At 41.6% G+C, this 19944-nt stretch overlaps 1 protein-coding gene across 1 annotated transcript in view; it reads left to right on the top strand.

Moving 5' to 3' along the window:
• Positions 1 to 19944, top strand: part of PAXIP1 (PAX interacting protein 1) — a gene marked incomplete at its 3' end in the record, with an annotated part of 78849 nt that overhangs the window by 42470 nt on the left and 16435 nt on the right. Inside the window, exons 17-20 of the mRNA XM_079711891.1 lie at positions 3571 to 3671; positions 4692 to 4826; positions 4914 to 4989; positions 5083 to 5165. Of these exons, the coding sequence (XP_079568017.1) occupies positions 3571 to 3671; positions 4692 to 4826; positions 4914 to 4989; positions 5083 to 5165 (395 nt within the window). The remainder of the gene's footprint in view (positions 1 to 3570; positions 3672 to 4691; positions 4827 to 4913; positions 4990 to 5082; positions 5166 to 19944) is intronic.

Here is a 19944-nt window from a genome sequence, read left to right as displayed (position 1 = left end):
AACATTGTCTTTGACAGAGTGGAAGTGTTCGGTTTTAATGAAGTCCAGGTTGTCAGTTATTTCTTCCATGGATCATGCCTTTGGTTTTGTATCTAGTCATTGCTGTACCCAAAGCCATCTTGGTTTTCTCCTGTTACCTTTTTAGGAGTTTTAGTTTTGTGTTTTACATTTAGATCTGTGGTCTGTTTTCAGTTACTTTTTGTGAAGGTGTAAGGTCTGTGTCTAGATTCAGCGTGTGTGCGTGTGGACATCCACCTGTCCCCTTGTGCTCGCTGCCTGTGCTCGTAGGCAGAGTGGGGGTCTGCACTGAGCTCTCACTGTGTCCATCCATCTGTCCTGATTTCACCCAGAGCTTTACAGTGCGTCTGGAAGTTGGGTCCTCAGTCTTCCAGCTTTGCTCTTCTTGAGTTGGCTGTGCTGCGTCTTTTGTGTTGTCATATAAACTTTAAAATCATTTAGCTGATATCCACTAGTCATTTACTTTTTTTGCGGTATGCAGGCCTCTCACTGTTGTGGCCTCTCCCGTTGCGGAGCACAGGCTTCGGACGCGCAGGCCCAGCGGCCATGGCTCACAGGCCCAGCTGCTCCACAGCATGTGGGATCTTCCCGGACCAGGGCACAAACCCGTGTCCCCTGCATCGGCAGGCGGATTCTCCACTGCACCACCAGGGAAGCCCCTAGTCATTTACTTTTAATACAGACTCGAGATATTTTGTTTTGCCAAAAGTTTACATTTTGAGGTTGTTCCTGAAATTTCTCAAGAAGAATACTAACCCTAGGTTATTAGTTCTGGCAGTTAGTATCTGAAATTTCGCACTCTGATTCATTTCTTACTTTTTTCTATCTTTTAACGTTTTATGGATATTTTTAAAATCAATTTGGCTTTTGAATTAAAAAAAATTTTTTGAAACGATCAATCAATCACCCAGTTGCCTATATAGTACAGACATAGCTTCTTTTTCCTGATCCATTAGAGAGTCCGTTGCCCAAATAATGCTCCGGTATCCCCAACACCTAAATGCGTGTTTCCTACAGACAGACAAAGGACATGCTCGTAGATGGCGCGACACGGCCACAGTCAGGAAATCAACATTGATCCATCGCTGCTGCCTCATCCCCATTCAGATCTGCCCATTGTCTCAGCATCGCCCCTTAGAGCAGAAGGACCCAGTTCTGAATCACACGTTGCATGTAGTCTCCTTGAGTCTGGGAAGGGCCCCTTGGTCTGTTCTTGTCACTTGAAGATGTCTGGTTAGGTCGGTCACTGTACAGAATGCCATCCGTCTGGTGTGTGTGCTGTCTCCTCCCGAGGCGGGTGGCGTCTGTGGCAGGACCATCCCATGGCTGTGGTCTCCCCCACCTCGCATCCTGCCAGGGGCTGTACGGTGCAGGGTTGTCGTCCTGTGCGTGATTTCACGGTGGTCCCTCGATGCAGGTGCAAGCCGGCCGGGCTTCTTGACGAGTCATTTATGGGAAGCACTTTGAAACTTAGCAGATACTGCTGTTCCATCAGACTTTTGATCTATTCCCTTATTTCCCCACGTGCGCTCCTTTCTATCTCCTTGTTACCGTCTTGTCGTCACCGACCCTCATCATCGTCCCCACTGTGACCAGGGATTGCCGCTCAGGCTGGCTTCCGTATCCTGTCCACCTCTCCTGTTGGGTTGACCACGTGGTAGCTTTTGGCAAAACAAGAATGTTCTGGGCTCATCTTACGCTTCTCTGCCCTGCTTCCGCACCAGCGTTTTCCCAAGGATCCCCGAGTCCTTTCAGTGTAAACCTGGGAGTGGAGGACGGTGCTCGTGGCCCTGGGGTGTTGCTCCTGAGTGTCTGTCTGTCTGTCCGGTGCCCGTCTGCCACCACGGGGCTTGTCCTTGTTTTCTCCCTCTGTCTGTAATCCTTTCTCCAACAACAGTGAGAAGCCTAGCTTCCAGTGTCCTAATGAACTTGTTAACTTACCTGATAAGCTTCACTGTGTGTAGAGTCAGCAGCACGTGGACCACCGCTGCCCCTGCAGCCCCTCTCACTGGGCTCTGATGCCCTTGGGGCCCGACAGCTTTAAAACTGGATTATTCAAGGAGTGGTAGGGGATAATTTTGGAATTTTGTATTTAATTTATAAAATTGGTGTCTCAAACTATATAATCTCTTTCTGGAAGACGCATGTCCTTTGTGCTGCTGTGAAAAGTTTAATTTTCAGGTTGACTCTTTCTACGGATTCTTAGCAAGTTAACGTAACTCTGCTGCTCCTTTTAGAAAACCAAAATGTCAGCATCTCCTCTGGGACAGGATTGTTTTAGCTACTTTGTTATATTTCAGTGTCATCGTCTCTTATCATAAATATTAACTACTTTTTGGTACTCCCTCATAGTTCTCCAGAAGGCATATCAACCTTGATTTTTCCGTGGACACTTACATTTCAAATATATCACTTCAGGGACTTCCCTGGTGGTCCAGTGGTTAAGACTCCGTGTTCCCAATGCAGGGGGCCCAGGTGCGATCCCCGGTCAGAGAACCAGATCCCTAAAAAAAAAAAAAAAAAGATCCTGCATGCTGCAGCTAAGACCTGGCACACCCTAAATAAATTAATATTTAAAACAAAAACAAATATGTCACTTCATGCATGACAGTACATTTTTGTTCATTTTTTAATTCATCATTTTTTTAGAAATTCTTATCGTCTTCCACCTAAACCAGTATAGTGCCTTATTTGTCTGCTGATGGCTGATCCATTTTGTATTTCTAGCAGTTGTTAAATTTCAGCATTTCTTTAGTGACATGATTGCTCTTGCCCAGTGGTCCTTGAGCTCAGAATGGTTTTTACATTTTTAAGGCATTGTTTCAAAAAAAGGGCATGTCACAAAAGTGTGTGGCCTACAACGTGTGTCATCCGACTGACCCCCTAGACTCTCCCTGCTTTGGGTTGTGTTACAGAGTTTGGTTATTATGATGAAATGAAGAAGATATGATTTTCTGAATGAGATGTATTTCATAAGAAGATAAAATATTTTGTGATCTTTACCTTTTGACAAATGAGATATTTCTTACTTAAATCTTCAAAATTTGGTAAAACCATTCTTTATAAATTGCTGTACATATTCATAGATTTAAAAGGAACGGGTTTTTGGTAAATCTCAGCTAATTGAGTCTAATGGCTCTGGAGTCACTGTGGTCCCTACACAGACACACACACACACACAACACGATGACGGTTCTCAGCTCTCCCTCCAGGACTGGAGCTCTTCCCCTGGGTCTGTGGGCTTGGAGAGCTGTGAGCGCCCTGGGATGGTGTGAGATGACAGCTGAGGGGTGTGGAAGGGCCAGAGCTCTCAGTCCACTTTTTTCCAAACGCTAAGAAACACTGACCGAGGAAGGACAGTGTCTTTAGCCTGGCTGTTTTCAGGAGAAAAGTAACTGACAAATATAACAGGTGAGGCTTTTGTTCACAGGTGTCACAGGTAAATGTGAGCCGTGAATCACACGCACCTTACTGGGGGCAGCCTGGAGCGGGTGGCACGGTGCAGCCCGGGCGCCGTGCACTATTCGGACGGTGCGCTGTTCTCTTTTCCAGATGAGCAGAACTACCTTCTCCGAGACGCCGAGGCTGAGGTGCTTTTCTCCTTCAGTCTGGAAGAGTCCTTGAGGAGGGCACGCGTGTCTCCGCTCTTTAAGGTACGCTTGGAAGGGAAGTCAGGTAAGGCCCCGGGACGCGACAGCTGCTACAGCTGTGGGCGACAGCGAGGGCCTCCGGGGAGCGGGCCCCCACCCCCCCTCACTGTCCCCACTGCATGGGTGGTCCTCCTTGGGCGGGGTGTTTCTGGAGGTCTTCGGCACCTGCAGAGTCCTGCTGTTTACCATAGCTAAGAGAATCCATACAAAGTTAAATAAATAGATTAGAGATAAGCATTACAGATACCCGGTTCAAAGAGTTATGTGTGAATAGGTAGGAGACATTTAAATTGATTTTTTTGCTTTTAACAACTTAATACTATTCTCATTAAATACTATTCTCATTTTATACTCAGCTAGAGAATGGAGACCATCCTTGGGAACATATTAATTGAATCTGTGCCTAATAATTCTAGACTAGAATATTTAAATATTTGTTAGATAAGATAGACCACTCTGGAAAATTGTCAAACAGTGGCTCAGTAAATTAATAAAGATAATCATTTTTTTACCCTTACGGAGCCAATTTAGGAATCAGAAATGATTTGCAATACTGAGTTGAGTATTTTACCTAAGATAGTCTGATTTTTCTAAATATTTGAGGAGTTTAAAACTAAATAGTATTTTTGGTACACTTAGGAGCAAGGGTGTTTGAAAATTTTAACCAGCAAAATCATTTCCTATTCTGTTTGAGCTTTACAGTTTAGAATTGTATAGAAATTGAGAAGAATATTCCTATTCTTGCTTTTATCACAGAGTACTTCATGTCTTTTAGGAATATAAGTTCTAGTTGCTGTTAATAAGTATAGGTCATACCTAACATATGAAAGTGCTGAAGTTACTTCCGAATTGACACGCCTGGATTCCCCGAGGCCCACTTCAGACTGGGGACTAGCCGGGGCTAGTATGTGTATCCCTATGGAATAGACACTTCGTCAAAAATCTCAGGGTAGGATGAGAAATTACGTACACTAAAAATTCCATTTAGAAAACATAATACACGTATTTTCACTTTATTTTTAGGCGAAATATTTTTACATCACTCCTGGAATCTGCCCGAGTCTTTCAACTATGAAAGCGATTGTGGAATGTGCAGGAGGGAAAGTACTGTCTAAACAGCCGTCTTTCCGGAAACTCATGGAACATAAGCAAAATAAGGTAGACAGAAGTAAAATACACTACTGAATTCGTCATTGTCACGTATAAGAGCCACTGTTTAGTAACCAGTAACTTTCTTTTCATTAGAGTTTGTCAGAAATAATTTTAATATCCTGTGAAAATGACCTTCACTTGTGTCGAGAATATTTTGCCAGAGGAATAGGTATGGTTCATTCCTCTTGCTCTGTATTAAGAATGTGTAGGTTCACACACAGCAGTGCATTTATTTAACAGTTTTTGTTTTCATTCCTTTCAGATGTTCATAATGCAGAGTTTGTTCTAACTGGAGTGCTTACACAAACACTGGACTATGAATCATATCCTTTTGAAAGATGTGTGGTGCAGAAACCCTCTCATCGTTAATATCAGAGCTGTGTGTGTTCCGTATCTCCACAAATTAGGAAATTTTTGCCAGCGTTGGTGAAAAAAATGATAAAAGACCCCTTACTTACATTTTACATCTCTCCAGGTTTTTTCCTACCTTTGGGTGATTGGTGGGTGTCATCTCAGGGCCCCTTTTCTTGCATCTGTAGCCTGAAAGGAACCCGAGTCTTTCTGCCCCAGGACGGTTGGAGCCCCGGGTGGATGGTTCAGAGATGCAGGGGTTGGCAAGGGCTTGGGTGCCCGAAGCTCACCACCTTGGCGTGCGGCCTCTATTGGATGCTGTCACTAGTTTGCATTGTGTTTGTTTGGCAGTTGTTTTCCTCAGCGAGCTTACATATAAATTTAACTGACGCACCTGCGCTGGTGACTGGAGCCTGGTGCACAGGTCTGGCTGTGTCAGCTGCCGAATGGAGCGGCCCCTGGGCCCTTCAGATGCCCTTGTTTTCCAGCTGCTTTCTTCGGGGACAAGCATTTTAAAGCAGGAAAACAAATATATTAAATATACTGCATCTTATTAAGATGTGCAATTTTATTCTGAGGAAACATAAATTATGTTTTGTATTATATGACTTTAAGAGCCCACGTTAGGTTTTATGATTCATTTGCCGGGTTTTTAAATGTTTTCACAACCCTGTTAATGGAACTTCAGCTGCAAATAAAATGGTGTAAATAAAGACCTTGCTATCTCTAAATTATGGATGTTAAAGATTTGAAATGTTTTGTACTTTTATTTTTATTTCTTACACTCTTTTCTTTTATATTGATATCTTGCCCACATTTTAAATAAATGTACTTTTGAACTTAGAATTGAGTGGTCCTTTGTTATTACACATTTTTTTGTATAATTTATGTGATTTGCATTAAACTGGATCACATTTTCAGTAATTTCAAGGAAAAATATTTTCTAGTAAATTTTCTCCTGAAGAAATAATTTCTGGAAGGTAGCATTTTCTGTCAAGGTAATAAATAAATTCCTGGGCAGAGGCACATTCAGGATATTTAGCAATTACTACAAACAGGCAGGCACCAACCAGCCAGAATCATTAATACCACAAAAACCCATATATATATCCTGCTTCTTTTCCAGGTATGGTTCTAATACACGTCCTGTTGGGTTGTAGGTACAGAAGTATACTGGAGACTACCATCTTATCAGTAATTACTAACGTATGAATGTATAATATACTACATTTATTAATATATTCAAGAGCAATACTGTCACAGGTTCAGCACTGACCTCACATCACTGCCCATCAGGTGTGTTCCGGAAACACTGGATTCGCCTCCATAGCAGTGTCTGAAATGTCTTCCTAGAAGGAGTTGTGATCGACTCCAAAGTCTACTCGCCAACTGCACAGTCTCTACAGTTTAATTCTTAAACACAGTTTAAGTGGAGCACGTGTATTAAGAAAGTGAACTCCCCATCCCAGGAATTCGCAGCATTCCCGTAAGGCTCTGATGTTGGTCACACATGTTGAAGACATCGTTACTTCCGGTGTTCTCCCAGCTCTGATGGTGGAACCCCATGGAGTTCCTCCTACCAACGGGAAGGAAGTCGCCTGCGACTTCGTGACTCTAAAGTGAGGCTCAACACGTTCAGCCTTACCTGTGCCGTCTCAAAAGCCTTGACCTGTGGCAACTTCCCAGTGACCCAGCCGCTGCCGCGTGGGTACACCTTCACTCTCTCTCAGCACGAGTGACTGATACGCTGATTGTCTACTGGAAACGTTTATCTGTTGAGCTCCTTAAAATACACCCGAACAGCAGTTTTGTTCAGATGTACCACATGCCAGCACTTGTACTTTTACAAACTGTATCTCAAACTGTGTGTACATTTTAGTTCATACTTTTGAACCTAAGCAAACGTGGGGATACTTACCTGTAGAACTGACCGTTTCTCCTCACGTACAACAGGTGGAATGAGTGTTGATATGAAATAATTTAGAATCTGTAAAATCCCAGAAGTACAGAAGAGTTTCATAAGTTGGAACAAAATCTTGATTGCAAAGTATTCAGAATACGGCCCTCCTTCTTACACCCTTGAAGAAAAGTGAAGATAATGATGGAATAAGGGCCTTCTGGGTAGAGTATATGCATCTGTTCAGTCTTCAGTGGAGACGGGGTTTGTTTAACCAACATGCAAGTAAGACTGACTTGATTAACCTTTCAATGAGTGTTTTTTTCAAAAGCTGCCAAGAATAATCCTTAAAAACTCCAGGAGCTGTCTGCAGCCAACTGGCTTGCACAGCTGCTAAGCATTGATTTGGTGGCTCAGAGGAAGTTACATGTGAACATTTAAGAATAAAGTAAATCAACTTCTTAGAGAAATTGATTAGGTTAGAAAATTATTTCTCCTAGGAAAAGAAGTCTTTCACTTAGTCCTTTTGTTTTTGTCTGGCTCAAGGTTTTTTAATAGAAATGCAAACCACATACGTAATTTTAAAGTTTCTGGTAGCCACAGTAAAAAAGCTTTTAGATTTAGTTTCTAAAATTTTATTTAATATATCTAAAATATTGTTTCATTTACAAGTAGTATTTTTGAGTTTTACTCCTTTTTTTTTTATATTTCATACCACTTACAGTTTAAAAACATACATATACCCAAGTTATTCTAAGGGTAAGGTGTTTTCCAGTAACTGAGTTAGTGCCAACTTTTTAAAATTAATTTTTATTGGAGTGTAGTTGATTTATAATGTTGTGTTAGTTTCAGGTGTACAGCAAAGTGAATCAGTTATACATATACATATATCCACTCTTTTTTAGATTCTTTTCCCATATAGGTCATTACAGAGTATTGAATAGAGTTCTCTGTGCCGTACAGTAGTTTATTATTATCTATTTTGTACATAGTAGTGTGTGTATGTCAATCCCAATCTCCCAATTTATCCCTCCCCCACGTGTGTTAATTTTAAGTTAAAATTCACAAAACTGAGATGGACAGCTCAGCTCCTCACTCGTGCCAGGCACATTTCCAGTGCTTGGTGACCGGGCGCAGCTGCTCACCTGTGAGGAGTGTGAGCCCTCTGTGTCCCGTCTCACTTTGCAAATAAGGGTGGAAGAAATGTGAACGCCACTGAAGACAACATACATGCTGTATCCAAGTAAGCCCAGGATCGTGTCTCTGTGCAGACAAAAGCACAGGACTTTGAATCAAGAATCAAGATGGCGGAATAGAAAGACATGGAGCTCGCCCCCTCCAACAAATACATCAGAAGTACATCTACGGGCTTCCCTGGTGGCCCAGTGGTTGAGAGTCTGCCTGCCGATGCAGGGGACACGGGTTCGTGCCCTGGTCTGGGAAGATCCCACATGCCGCGGAGCGGCTGGGCCCGTGAGCCATGGCCGCTGAGCCTGCGCGTCTGGAGCCTGTGCTCCGCAACAGGAGAGGCCACAACAGTGAGAGGCCCACGTACCGCAAAAAAAATAATAAATAAAAATAAAGCAGGGAATTTCCTGGCAGTCCAGGGGTTAGTACTCTGCACTTTCACTGCCAAGGGCACGGGCTCAATCCCTGGTCAGGGAACTAAGATCTCGCAAGCCACATGGCACAGCCAAAAATAAAAATGTGCTTTAAAAAAAAAAACCAGGGCTTCCCTGGTGGTGCAGTGGTTGAGAGTCCGCCTGCTGATGCAGGGACACGGGTCCGTGCCCCAGTCCAGGAGGATCCCACATGCCGCAGAGCGGCTGGGCCCGTGAGCCATGGCCGCTGAGCCTGCGCATCCAGAGCCTGTGCTCCGCTATGGGAGAGGCCACAGCAGTGAGAGGCCCACGTACCACACACACAAAAAAAAGGTCAAGAGAATTCCCCTGAAAGAACAATGAAACAGACCTCTTCAGTCTAATAGACACCAAATTCAAAAAGGAGATAATGAAAATACTAAAGGAATTAAGAAGGGCTATTGATAGAGATTCAGATTACTGTTATCAAGGAACTAGAAACTATAAAAGAGGAACCAAAAAAAAAAACAATTAGAAAATTCATTTGCCAAGATGAAAGCTAAGCTTAAGGCAATAAAAGGCAGATTGAATAATGAAGAACGAATAAGTGATCTGGAAGACAGAATAATGGAAATCACCTCATCAGAACAGCAGACAGAAGCCAAATGGAAAAAAAAGGAAAGCAAGATAAGAGACCTATGGGATAATATAAAGCGGCCAATCTACACATGATAGGGATCCCAGGAGAAGAAAGAGAAAAGGGGACCGAAAATGTATTTGAAGAAATTATGGCTGAAAACTTCCCAAACCTACAGAAGGAAACAGATATCCACATACAGGAAGCACAGAAGTCCCACACAAGATGAACCCAAACAGACCTACACCAAGACATAATTAAAATGGCAAAAGAAAGGTCTCTAAAGGCAGCAAGAGAAAAACAAAGAGTTAATGACAAGGGAACCCCATAAGGCTATCAGCTGATTTCTCTATAGAAACATTACAGGCCAGAAGGGAGAGGGAAGATATATACAAAGTCCTAAAAGGGAAAAATCTGCAACTTAGGATACTCTACCCAGCAAGATCATCATTTAGAAGAGGAGAGAGAAAGAATTTCTCAGACAAGCAAAAAACTAAAAGAATACAGCAATACTAAACCTGTCCCAAAGGAAATATTGAAAGGTCTTCTCTAAATAGAAAAGAAGCAAGAATCTATAGGAAAGAGAAAATCACAATTGGAAAGTAAATCACTTAAATAAGCCAGTATACAGATATAAAAAAATTAAAAAATACGATTTCTGTGAAAGCAATGACAACAACAATGAACAGCAAAAGGATAGGCATGCAGATGTAGAAGACGACATCAAATCCTAAAATGGGGAGGAGAGAGGGAAGATGGCGGAAGAGTAAGACGCAGAGATCACCTTCCTCTCCACAGATACATCAGAAATACAGCTACACGTGGAACCACCCCTACAGAACACCTACTGAACGCTGGCAGAAGACCTCAGACCCCCCAAAAGGCAAGAAACTCCCCACGTACCTGGGTAGGGCAAAAAAAAAAGAATAAACAGAGACAAAAGAATAGGGACGGGACCTGCACCAGTGGGAGGGAGCCGTGAAGGAGGAAAGATGTCCACACACTAAGAGCCCCTTCGTGGGCGGGGACTGCAGGCGGCGGAGAGGGGAAAGCTTCGGAGCCGCGGAGGAGAGCGCAGCCACAGGGGTGCGGAGGGCAAAGCAGAGAGATTCCCACACAGAGGAGCGGTGCCGACCACCACTCACCAGCCGGAGAGGCTTGTCTGCTCGCCCGCCGGGGCGGGCGGCGCTGGAAGCTGAGGCTCGGGCTTCGGTCGGAGCGTGGGGAGAGGACTGGGGCTGGCGGCGTGAACACAGCCTGAAGGGGCTAGTGCGCCACGGCTGGCCGGGAGGGAGTCCGGGGAAAACTCTGGAGCTGCCGAAGAGGCAAGAGACTTTTCCTTCCCTCTTTGTTTCCTGGTGCGCGAGGAGAGGGGATTAAGAGCGCTGCTTAAAGGAGGAGCTCCAGAGACGGGCGCGAGCCGCGGCTATCAGCGCGGACCCTAGACACGGGCATGACACGCTAAGGCTGCTGCTGCTGCCGCCACCAAGAGGCCTGTGTGCGAGCACGGGTCACTCTCCACACCTCCCCTCCCGGGAGCCTGTGCAGCCCGCCACTGGCAGGGTCCCAGGATCCAGGGACAACTTCCCCGGGAGAACGCACGGCGCGCCTCGGGCTGGTGCAATGTCATGCCGGCCTCCGCTGACGCACGCTCGCCCCGCCTCCCTGCCCCTCCCTCCCCCGCGGCCTGAGGGAGCCAGAGCCCCCGAATCAGCGGCTCCTTTAACCCCGTCCTGTCTGAGTGAAGAACAGACGTCCTCCGGCGACCCACACGCAGAGGCGGGGCCGAATCCAAAGCTGAGCCCCGGGAGCTGTGCGAACAAAGAAGAGAAAGGGGAATCTCTTCCAGCAGCCTCAGAAGCAGCGGATTAAAGCTCCGCAATCAACTTGATGTACCCTGCGTCTGTGGAATACCTGAATAGACAACGAATCATCCCAAATTGAGGAGGTGGACTTTGGGAGCAAGATTTATTATTTTTTCCCCTTTTCCTCTTTTTGTGAGTGTGTACGTGTATGCTTCTGTGAGAGATTTTGTCTGTATAGCTTTGCTTTCACCATTTGTCCTAGGGTTCTATCTGTCCGTTTTTTTTTTACTTAAAAAATTTTTTTTTCTTAATAATTTTTTTATTTTAATAACTTTATTTTATTTTATCTTACTTTTTAAATTTTCTTTTATCCTCTTTCTTTCTTTCTTTCTTTCTACTTTTTCTCCCTTTTTATTCTGAGCGGTGTGGATGAAAGGATCTTAGTACTGCAGCCAGGCGTCAGGGTTGTGCCTCAGAGGTGGGAGAGCCAACTTCAGGACACTGGTCCACAAGAGATGTCCCAGCTCCACGTAATATCAAACGGCGAAAATCTCCCAGAGATCTCCATCTCAACACCAGCACCCAGCTCCACTCAACGACCAGCAAGCTACAGTGCTGGACACCCTATGCCAAACAACTAGCAAGACAGGAACACAGCCCACACATTAGCAGAGAGGCTGCCTAAAATCATAATAAGGCCACAGACAGCCAAAAACACACCACCAGATGTAGATGTGCCCACCAGAAAGACAAGATCCAGCCTCATCCACCAGAACACAGTCACTAGTCCCCTCCACCAGGAAGCCTACACAACCCACTGAACCAACTTTAGCCACTGGGGACAGACACCAAAAACAATGGGAACTACGAACCTGCAGCCTGCAAAAAGGAGACCCCAAACACAGTAACATAAGCAAAATGAGAAGACAGAAAAACAGACAGCAGATAAAGGAGCAAGATAAAAACCCACCAGACCAAACAAATGAAGAGGAAATAGGCAGTCTACCTGAAAAAGAATTCAGAATAATGAGAGTAAAGATGATCCAAAATCTTGGAAATATAATAGAGAAAATGCAAGAAACATTTAACAAGGATCTAGAAGAACTAAAAATGAAACAAGCAACGATGAACAACACAATAAATGAAATTAAAAATACTCTAGAAGGGACCAATAGCAAAATAACTGAGGCAGAAGAACGGATAAGTGACCTGGAAGATAAAATAGTGGAAATAACTACTGCAGAGCAGAATAAAGAAAAAAGAATGAAAAGAACTGAGGACAGTCTCAGAGACCTCTGGGACAACATTAAACACACCAACATTCGAATTATAGGGGTTCCAGAAGAAGAAGAGAAAAAGAAAGGGACTGAGAAAATATTTGAGGAGATTATAGTTGAAGACTTCCCTAATATGGGAAAGGAAATAGTTAATCAACTCCAGGAAGCACAGAGAGTACCATACAGGATAAATCCAAGGAGAAACACGCGAAGACACATATTACTCAAACTATTAAAAATTAAATACAAAGAAAACATATTAAAAGCAGCAAGGGAAAAACAAAAAATAACACACAAGTGAATCCCCATAAGGTTAACAGCTGAACTTTCAGCAGAAACTCTGCAAGCCAGAAGGGACTGGCAGGACATGTTAAAAGTGATGAAGGAGAAAAACCTACAACCAAGCTTGCTCTACCCAGCAAGGATCTCATTCAGATTTGATGGAGAAATTAAAACCTTTACAGACAAGCAAAAGCTGAGAGAGTTCAGCACCACCAAACCAGCTTTACAACAAATGCTGAAGGATCTTCTCTAGGCAAGAAACACAAGAGAAGGAAAAGGCCTACAATAACAAACCCAAAACAATTAAGAAAATGGGAATAGGAACATACATATCGATAACTACCTGAAATGTAAATGGATTAAATGCTCCCACCAAAAGACACAGACGGACTGAATGGATACAAAAACAAGACCCATATATATGCAATCTACAAGAGACCCACTTCAGACCTAGAGACATATACAGACTGAAAGTGAGGGGATGGAAAAAGATATTCCATGCAAATGGAAACCAAAAGAAAGCTGGAGTAACAATTCTCATATCAGACAAAATAGACTTTAAAATAAAGACTAGTACCAGAGACAAAGAAAGACACTATATAATGATCAAAGGATCAGTCCAAGAACACGATATAACAATTGTAAATCTTTATGCACCCAACATAGGAGCACCTCAATACATGAGGCAAATACTAACAGCCATAAAAGGGGAAATCGACAGTAACACAATCATAGTAGGGGACTTTAACACCCCACTTTCACCAATGGACAGATCATCCAAAATGAAAATAAATAAGGAAACACAAGCTTTAAATGATACATTAAACAAGATGGACTTAATTGATATTTATAGGACATTCCATCCAAAAACAACAGAATACACATTTTTCTCAAGTGCTCATGGAACATTCTCCAGGATAGATCATATCTTGGGTCACAAATCTAGCCCTGGTAAATTTAAGAAAATTGAAATTGTATCAAGTATCTTTTCCGAACACAACGTTATGAGACTAGATATCAATTACAGGAAAAGATCTGTAAGAAGTACAAACACATGGAGGCTAAACAATGCACTACTTAATAACGAAGTGATCACTGAAGAAATCAAAGAGGACATAAAAAAATACCTAGAAACAAATGACAATGGAGACACGATGACCCAAAACCTATGGGATGAGGCAAAAGCAGTTCTAAGAGGGAAGTTTATAGCAATACAATCCTACCTTAAGAAACAGGAAACATGTCGAATAAACAACCTAACCTTGCACCTAAAGCAATCACAGAAAGAAGAACAAAAAAACCCCAAAGTTAGCAGAAAGAAAGAAATCATAAAGATCAGATCAGAAATAAATGAAAAAGAAATGAAGGAAACGATAGCAAAGATCAATAAAAGTAAAAACTGGTTCTTTGAGAAGATAAACAAAATTGATAAACCACTAGCCAGACTCATCAAGAAAACAAGGGAGAAGACTCAAATCAATAGAATTAGAAATGAAAAAGGAGAACTAACAACTGACACTGCAGAAATACAAAAGATCATGAGAGATTACTACAAGCAACTCTATGCCAATAAAATGGACAACCTGGAAGAAATGGACAAATTCTCAGAAAAGCACAACCCTCCGAGACTGAATCAGGAAGAAATAGAAAACATGAACAGACCAATCACAAGCACTGACACTGAAACTGTGATTTAAAATCTTCCAACAAACAAAAGCCAGGACCAGATGGCTTCACAGGCGAATTCTATCAAACATTTAGAGAAGAGCTAACACCTATCCTTCTCAAACTCTTCCAAAATATAGCAGAGGGAGGAACACTCCCAAACTCATTCTATGAGGCCACCATCACCCTGATACCAAAACCAGACAAGGATGTCACAAAGAAAGAAAACTACAGGCCAATATCACTGATGAACATAGATGCAAAAATCCTCCACAAAATACTAGCAAACAGAATCCAACAGCACATTAAAAGGATCATACACCATGATCAAGTGGGGTTTATTCCAGGAATGCAAGGATTCTTTATTATATGCAAATCAATCAAAGTGATAAACGATATTAACAAATTGAAGGAGAAAAACCATATGGTCATCTCAATAGATGCAGGGAAAGCTTTCGAGAAAATTCAACACCCATTTATGATAAAAACCCTACAGAAAGTAGGCATAGAGGGAACTTTTATCAACATAATAAAGGCCATATATGACAAACCCACAGCCAACATTGTCCTCAATGGTGAAAAACTGAAAGCATTTCCACTAAGATCAGGAACAAGACAAGGTTGCCCACTCTCACCACTCTTACTTAACATAGTTTTGGAAGTTTAACCACAGCAATCAGAGAAGAAAAGGAAATAAAAGGAATCCAAGTCAGAAAAGAAGAAGTAAAGCTGTCACTGTTTGCAAATGACATGTTACTATACACAGAGAATCCTAAAGATGCTACCAGAAAACTACTAGAGCTAATCAATGAATTTGGTAAAGTAGCAGGATACAGAATTAATGCACAGAAATCTCTTGCATTCTTATACACTAATGATGAAAAATCTGAGAATGAAATTAAGAAAACACTCCCATTTATCACTGCAACAGAAAGAATAAAATATCTAGGAATAAACCTACCTATGAGGACAAAAGACCTGTATGCAGAAAATTATAAGACACTGATGAAAGAAATTAAAGATGATACAAATAGATGGAGAGATATACCATGTTCTTGGACTGGAAGAATCAACAGTGTGAAAATGACTCTACTACCCAAAGCAATCTACAGATTCAATGCAATCCCTATCAAACTACCACTGGAATTTTTCACAGAACTAGAACAAAAAATTTCACAATTTGTATGGAAATACAAAAGACCCTGAATAGCCAAAGCAATCTTGAGAACAAAAAATGGAGTTGGAGGAATCAGGCTCCCTGACTTCAGACTATACTTCAAAGCTACAGTAATCAAGACAGTATGGTACTGGCACAAAAACAGAAAGATAGATCAATGGAACAGGATAGAAAGCCCAGAGATAAACCCACGCACATATGGTCAACTTATCTTTGATAAAGGAGGCAGGAATGTACAGTGGAGAAAGGACAGCCTCTTCAATAAGTGGTGCTGGGAAAACTGGACAGGTACATGTAAAAAGTGTGAGATGAGATCACTCCCTAACACCATACACAAAAATAAGCTCAAAATGGATTAAAGACCTAAATGTAAGGCCAGAAACTATCAAACTCTTAGAGGAAAACATAGGCAGAACACTCTATGACATAAATCACAGCAAGATTCTTTTGGACCCACCTCCTAGAGAAATGGAAATAAGACAAAAATAAACACATGGGACCTAATGAAACTTCAAAGCTTTTGCACAGCAAAGGAAACCATAAACAAGACCAAAAGACACCCTCAGAATGGGAGAAATTATTTGCAAATGAAGCAACAGACAAAGGATTAATCTCCAAAATTTACAAGCAGCTCATGCAGCTCAATAACAAAAAAACAAACAACCCAATCCAAAAATGGGCAGAAGACCTAAATAGACATTTCTCCAAAGAAGATATACAGACTGCCAACAAACACATGAAAGAATGCTCAACATCATTAATCATTAGAGAAATGCAAATCAAAACTACAATGAGATATCATCTCAAACCAGACAGAATGGCCATGATCAAAAAATCTGCAAACAATAAATGCTGGAGAGGGTGTGGAGAAAAGGGAACAGTCTTGCACTGCTGGTGGGAATGTGAATTGGTACAGCCACTATGGAGAACAGTATGGAGGTTCCTTAAAAAACTACAAATAGAACTACCATATGACCCAGCAATTCCACTATTGGGCATATACCCTGAGAAAACCATAATTCAAAAAGACTCGTACCAAAATGTTCATTGCAGCTCTATTTACAACAGCCAGGAGATGGAAACAAACTAAGTGTCCATCATCGCATGAATGGATAAAGAAGATGTGGCACATATATACAATGGAATATTACTCAGCCATAAAAAGAAACAAAATTGAGCTATTTGTAATAGGTGGATGAACCCAGAGTCTGTCATACAGAGTGAAGTAAGTCACAAAGAGAAAGACAAATACCGTATGCTAACACATATATATGGAATCTAAGAAAAAAATGTCTTGAAGAACCTAGGGGTAAGAAAGGAATAAAGACACAGACCTACTAGAGAACGGACTTCAGGATATGGGGAGGGGGAAGGGTAAGCTGTGACAAAGCGAAAGAGAGGCATGGACATATATACAGTACCAAACGTAAGGTAGATAGATAGTGGGAAGCAGCCGCAAAGCACAGCGAGATCGGCTCGGTGCTTTGTGACCGCCTGGAGGGTGGGAGGGAGGGAGACACAGGAGGGAAGGGATGTGGGAACAGATGTATATGTATGAGTGATTCACTTTGTTATAAAGCAGAAACTAATTTAAAAAATGTAAATCATAAAAAAAAACAAAAAAAAACACATGAGCCTACAATACACTGCCTACAAGAGACCCACTATAAGGCAAAGGACACAGATTGAAAGTGAGGGGCTGGAAAAAGATGTCTTGTCATTGCATGAAATGACAAGAAAGCAAGGGTAGCCACACTCATATCAGACAAAATAGACTTTAAAACAAATGCTATAAAGAAAAATAAAGGACACTATATAATGATAAAAAGGATCAATACAAGAAGAGGATATTACACTCATTAACATATATGCACCTAATATGGGAGCACCCAAATACATAGAAATACTAACAAAGGGCAAAATTGACAGGAATGCAATAATAGCAGGAGAATTTAACACCCCACTCACATCAATGGGCAGATCTTCTAGACAGAAAAGCAGTAAGGCAACAGAGATCCTAAATGATACAAATAGAACAGTTAGACTAATGATATTTTCAGGACATTAGATTAAATAAAAAACAAAGATCACAACAAAAACCCAGAACACACATTCTTTTCAAGTGCACATGGAACATTCTCTAGGATTAACCACATACTAGGGCACAAAACAAGCCTCAACAAATTAAGAGTATAGAGATTACTTCAGCATCTTTTCTGATCAGAGTTGCATGAAACTAGAAATCAACCACAGAAAAACAAGAAAAAAAAACCCAATTACATGGAGACTAAGTAACATGTTACTAAAAAACCAATGTGTCAATGATGAAATCAAGAAGTAAATTAGGGCTTCCCTAGTGGCACAGTGGTTGAGAATCTGCCTGCTAATGCAGGGGACACGGGTTCAAGCCCTGGTCTGGGAGGATCCCACATAGCACAGAGCAACTAGGCCCGTGAGCCACAACTACTGAGCCTGCGCGTCTCGAGCCTGTGCTCCGCAACAAGAGAGGCTGCCATAGTGAGAGGCCTGCGCACCACGATGAAGAGTGGCCCCCACTTGCCACAACTGGAGAAAGCCCTCACAGAGAATTGAAGACGCAACACAGCAAAAATAAATAAATTAATTAATAAACTCCTACACCAACATCTTCTTTAAAAACAAAACCAAAAAACCCCCAAAAAATGCATACGCCCTTTAAAAAAAAAACTAAATTAAAAAATACCTTGAGACAAATGACAATGAAAACACAACCATGCAAAATCTATGGGATGCAGCAAAAGCAGTTCTTGGAAGTTCATAGCAATACAGACCCTCTTCAAGAAACAAGAAAAACCTTAGACTTCCCTGGGGAACAGTGGTTAAGAATCAGCCTGCCAGTGCAGGCGACACCCATTTGAGCCCTGGTCCGGGAAGATCCCACATGCCGTAGAGCAACTAAGCCCGTGCACCACAACTACTGAGCCTGTGTTCTAGAGCCCGCGAGCCATAACTACTGAAGCCCGTGGGCCTAGAGCCCATGCTCCACAACAAGAGAAGCCACCGCAATGAGAAGCCCAGGAATCGCAATGAAGGGTAGCCCCATGCTCACGGCAACTAGAGAAAGCCCGCATGCAGCAACGAAGACCCAACACAGCCAAAAACAACTAAATAAATTTATTTTAAAAATTAAAAAATTTTAAAAAAGAAACAAGAAAAATCTCAAATAAAAAACCTAATCCACCAACTAGAAGTATTAGAAAAAGAAAAGACAAAATCTAAAGTCAGCAGAAGGAAGGAAACAATAGAGATCAGAGAGGATGTAGAGATTAAAAAGCAATAGAAAAAAAATCAATAAAACCAAGAGCTGGTTCTTTAAAAGGGTAAACAAAATTGACAAACCTCTGGCCAGGCTCACCAAGAAAAGAGAGAGGACCTAAATATAATAAATAAAAGAGGAGAAATTACAACTGATACCACAGAAAACCATACGAAACCATAAGAGAATACTATGAACAATTATATACCAACAAACTAGACAACTTAGAAGAGATGGACAAGTTTCTAGAAACACACAGCCCACCAAAACTGAATCAAGAAGATAATTTGAACAGATAATTGGAACAGACCTATCACTGGAAGTGAAATAGAATCTGTTATAATAATAATAATAACAACTATCTACAAAAGTCCAAGACGAGGTGGCTTCACAGGCAAATTCTACCAAGCACACAAAGAAAAACTTAAACCAATCATTCTCAAACTCTTCCTAAAGTCTGAGAGGAGGGAACACTCCCAAAGACATTCTATGAAGCCACCATCACCGAATACCAAAATCAGACAAGGACACTACCAAAAAAGAAAATTACAGGCCAATATGTTTGAATATAGATGCAAAATTCTCAACAAAACATTAGCAAACAGAATCCAACAACATATAAAAAAATATCATACCCATGACCAAGCTGGATTCATCCCAGGGTCACAAAGATGGTTCAACATACACAAAAATCAATGTAATACACCACATCAACAAAACACAAAAACCACATGACCATCTCAATAGATGCAGAAAAAGCATTTGATAAAATTCAACATCCATTCATGATTTTAAAATGCTTACAAAAGTGGATATAGAGGGAACATTTCAACATAACGAAAGCTATTTATGACAAACCAACAGCCAACATAATACTCAATGGTGAAAACCTAAAAGCATTCTTGCTAAGATCTGGAACAAAACAAGGATGCCCACTCTCACCACTGCTATTCAAAAGAGTATTGGAAGTCCTAACCACAGCAATCAGACAAGAAATAAAAAGGTATCCAAATTGGTAGGTAAGAGGTAAAATTGTCATTATATTCATAAAACATGATATATATAGAAAACCCTAAAGACTCCATGCAAAAACTACTAGAACTGATAAATGAATTCAGCAAGGTAGCAGAATACAAGATTAACATACAGAAGTTGGTT

The sequence above is a fragment of the Hyperoodon ampullatus genome, assembly GCF_949752795.1.
Source record: "Hyperoodon ampullatus genome assembly, chromosome: 9".
Classification (NCBI taxonomy): Eukaryota; Metazoa; Chordata; class Mammalia; order Artiodactyla; family Ziphiidae; genus Hyperoodon; species Hyperoodon ampullatus.
Note: the sequence above shows the minus strand (reverse complement) of the source record. Positions and strands in the feature narration are given on the sequence as shown.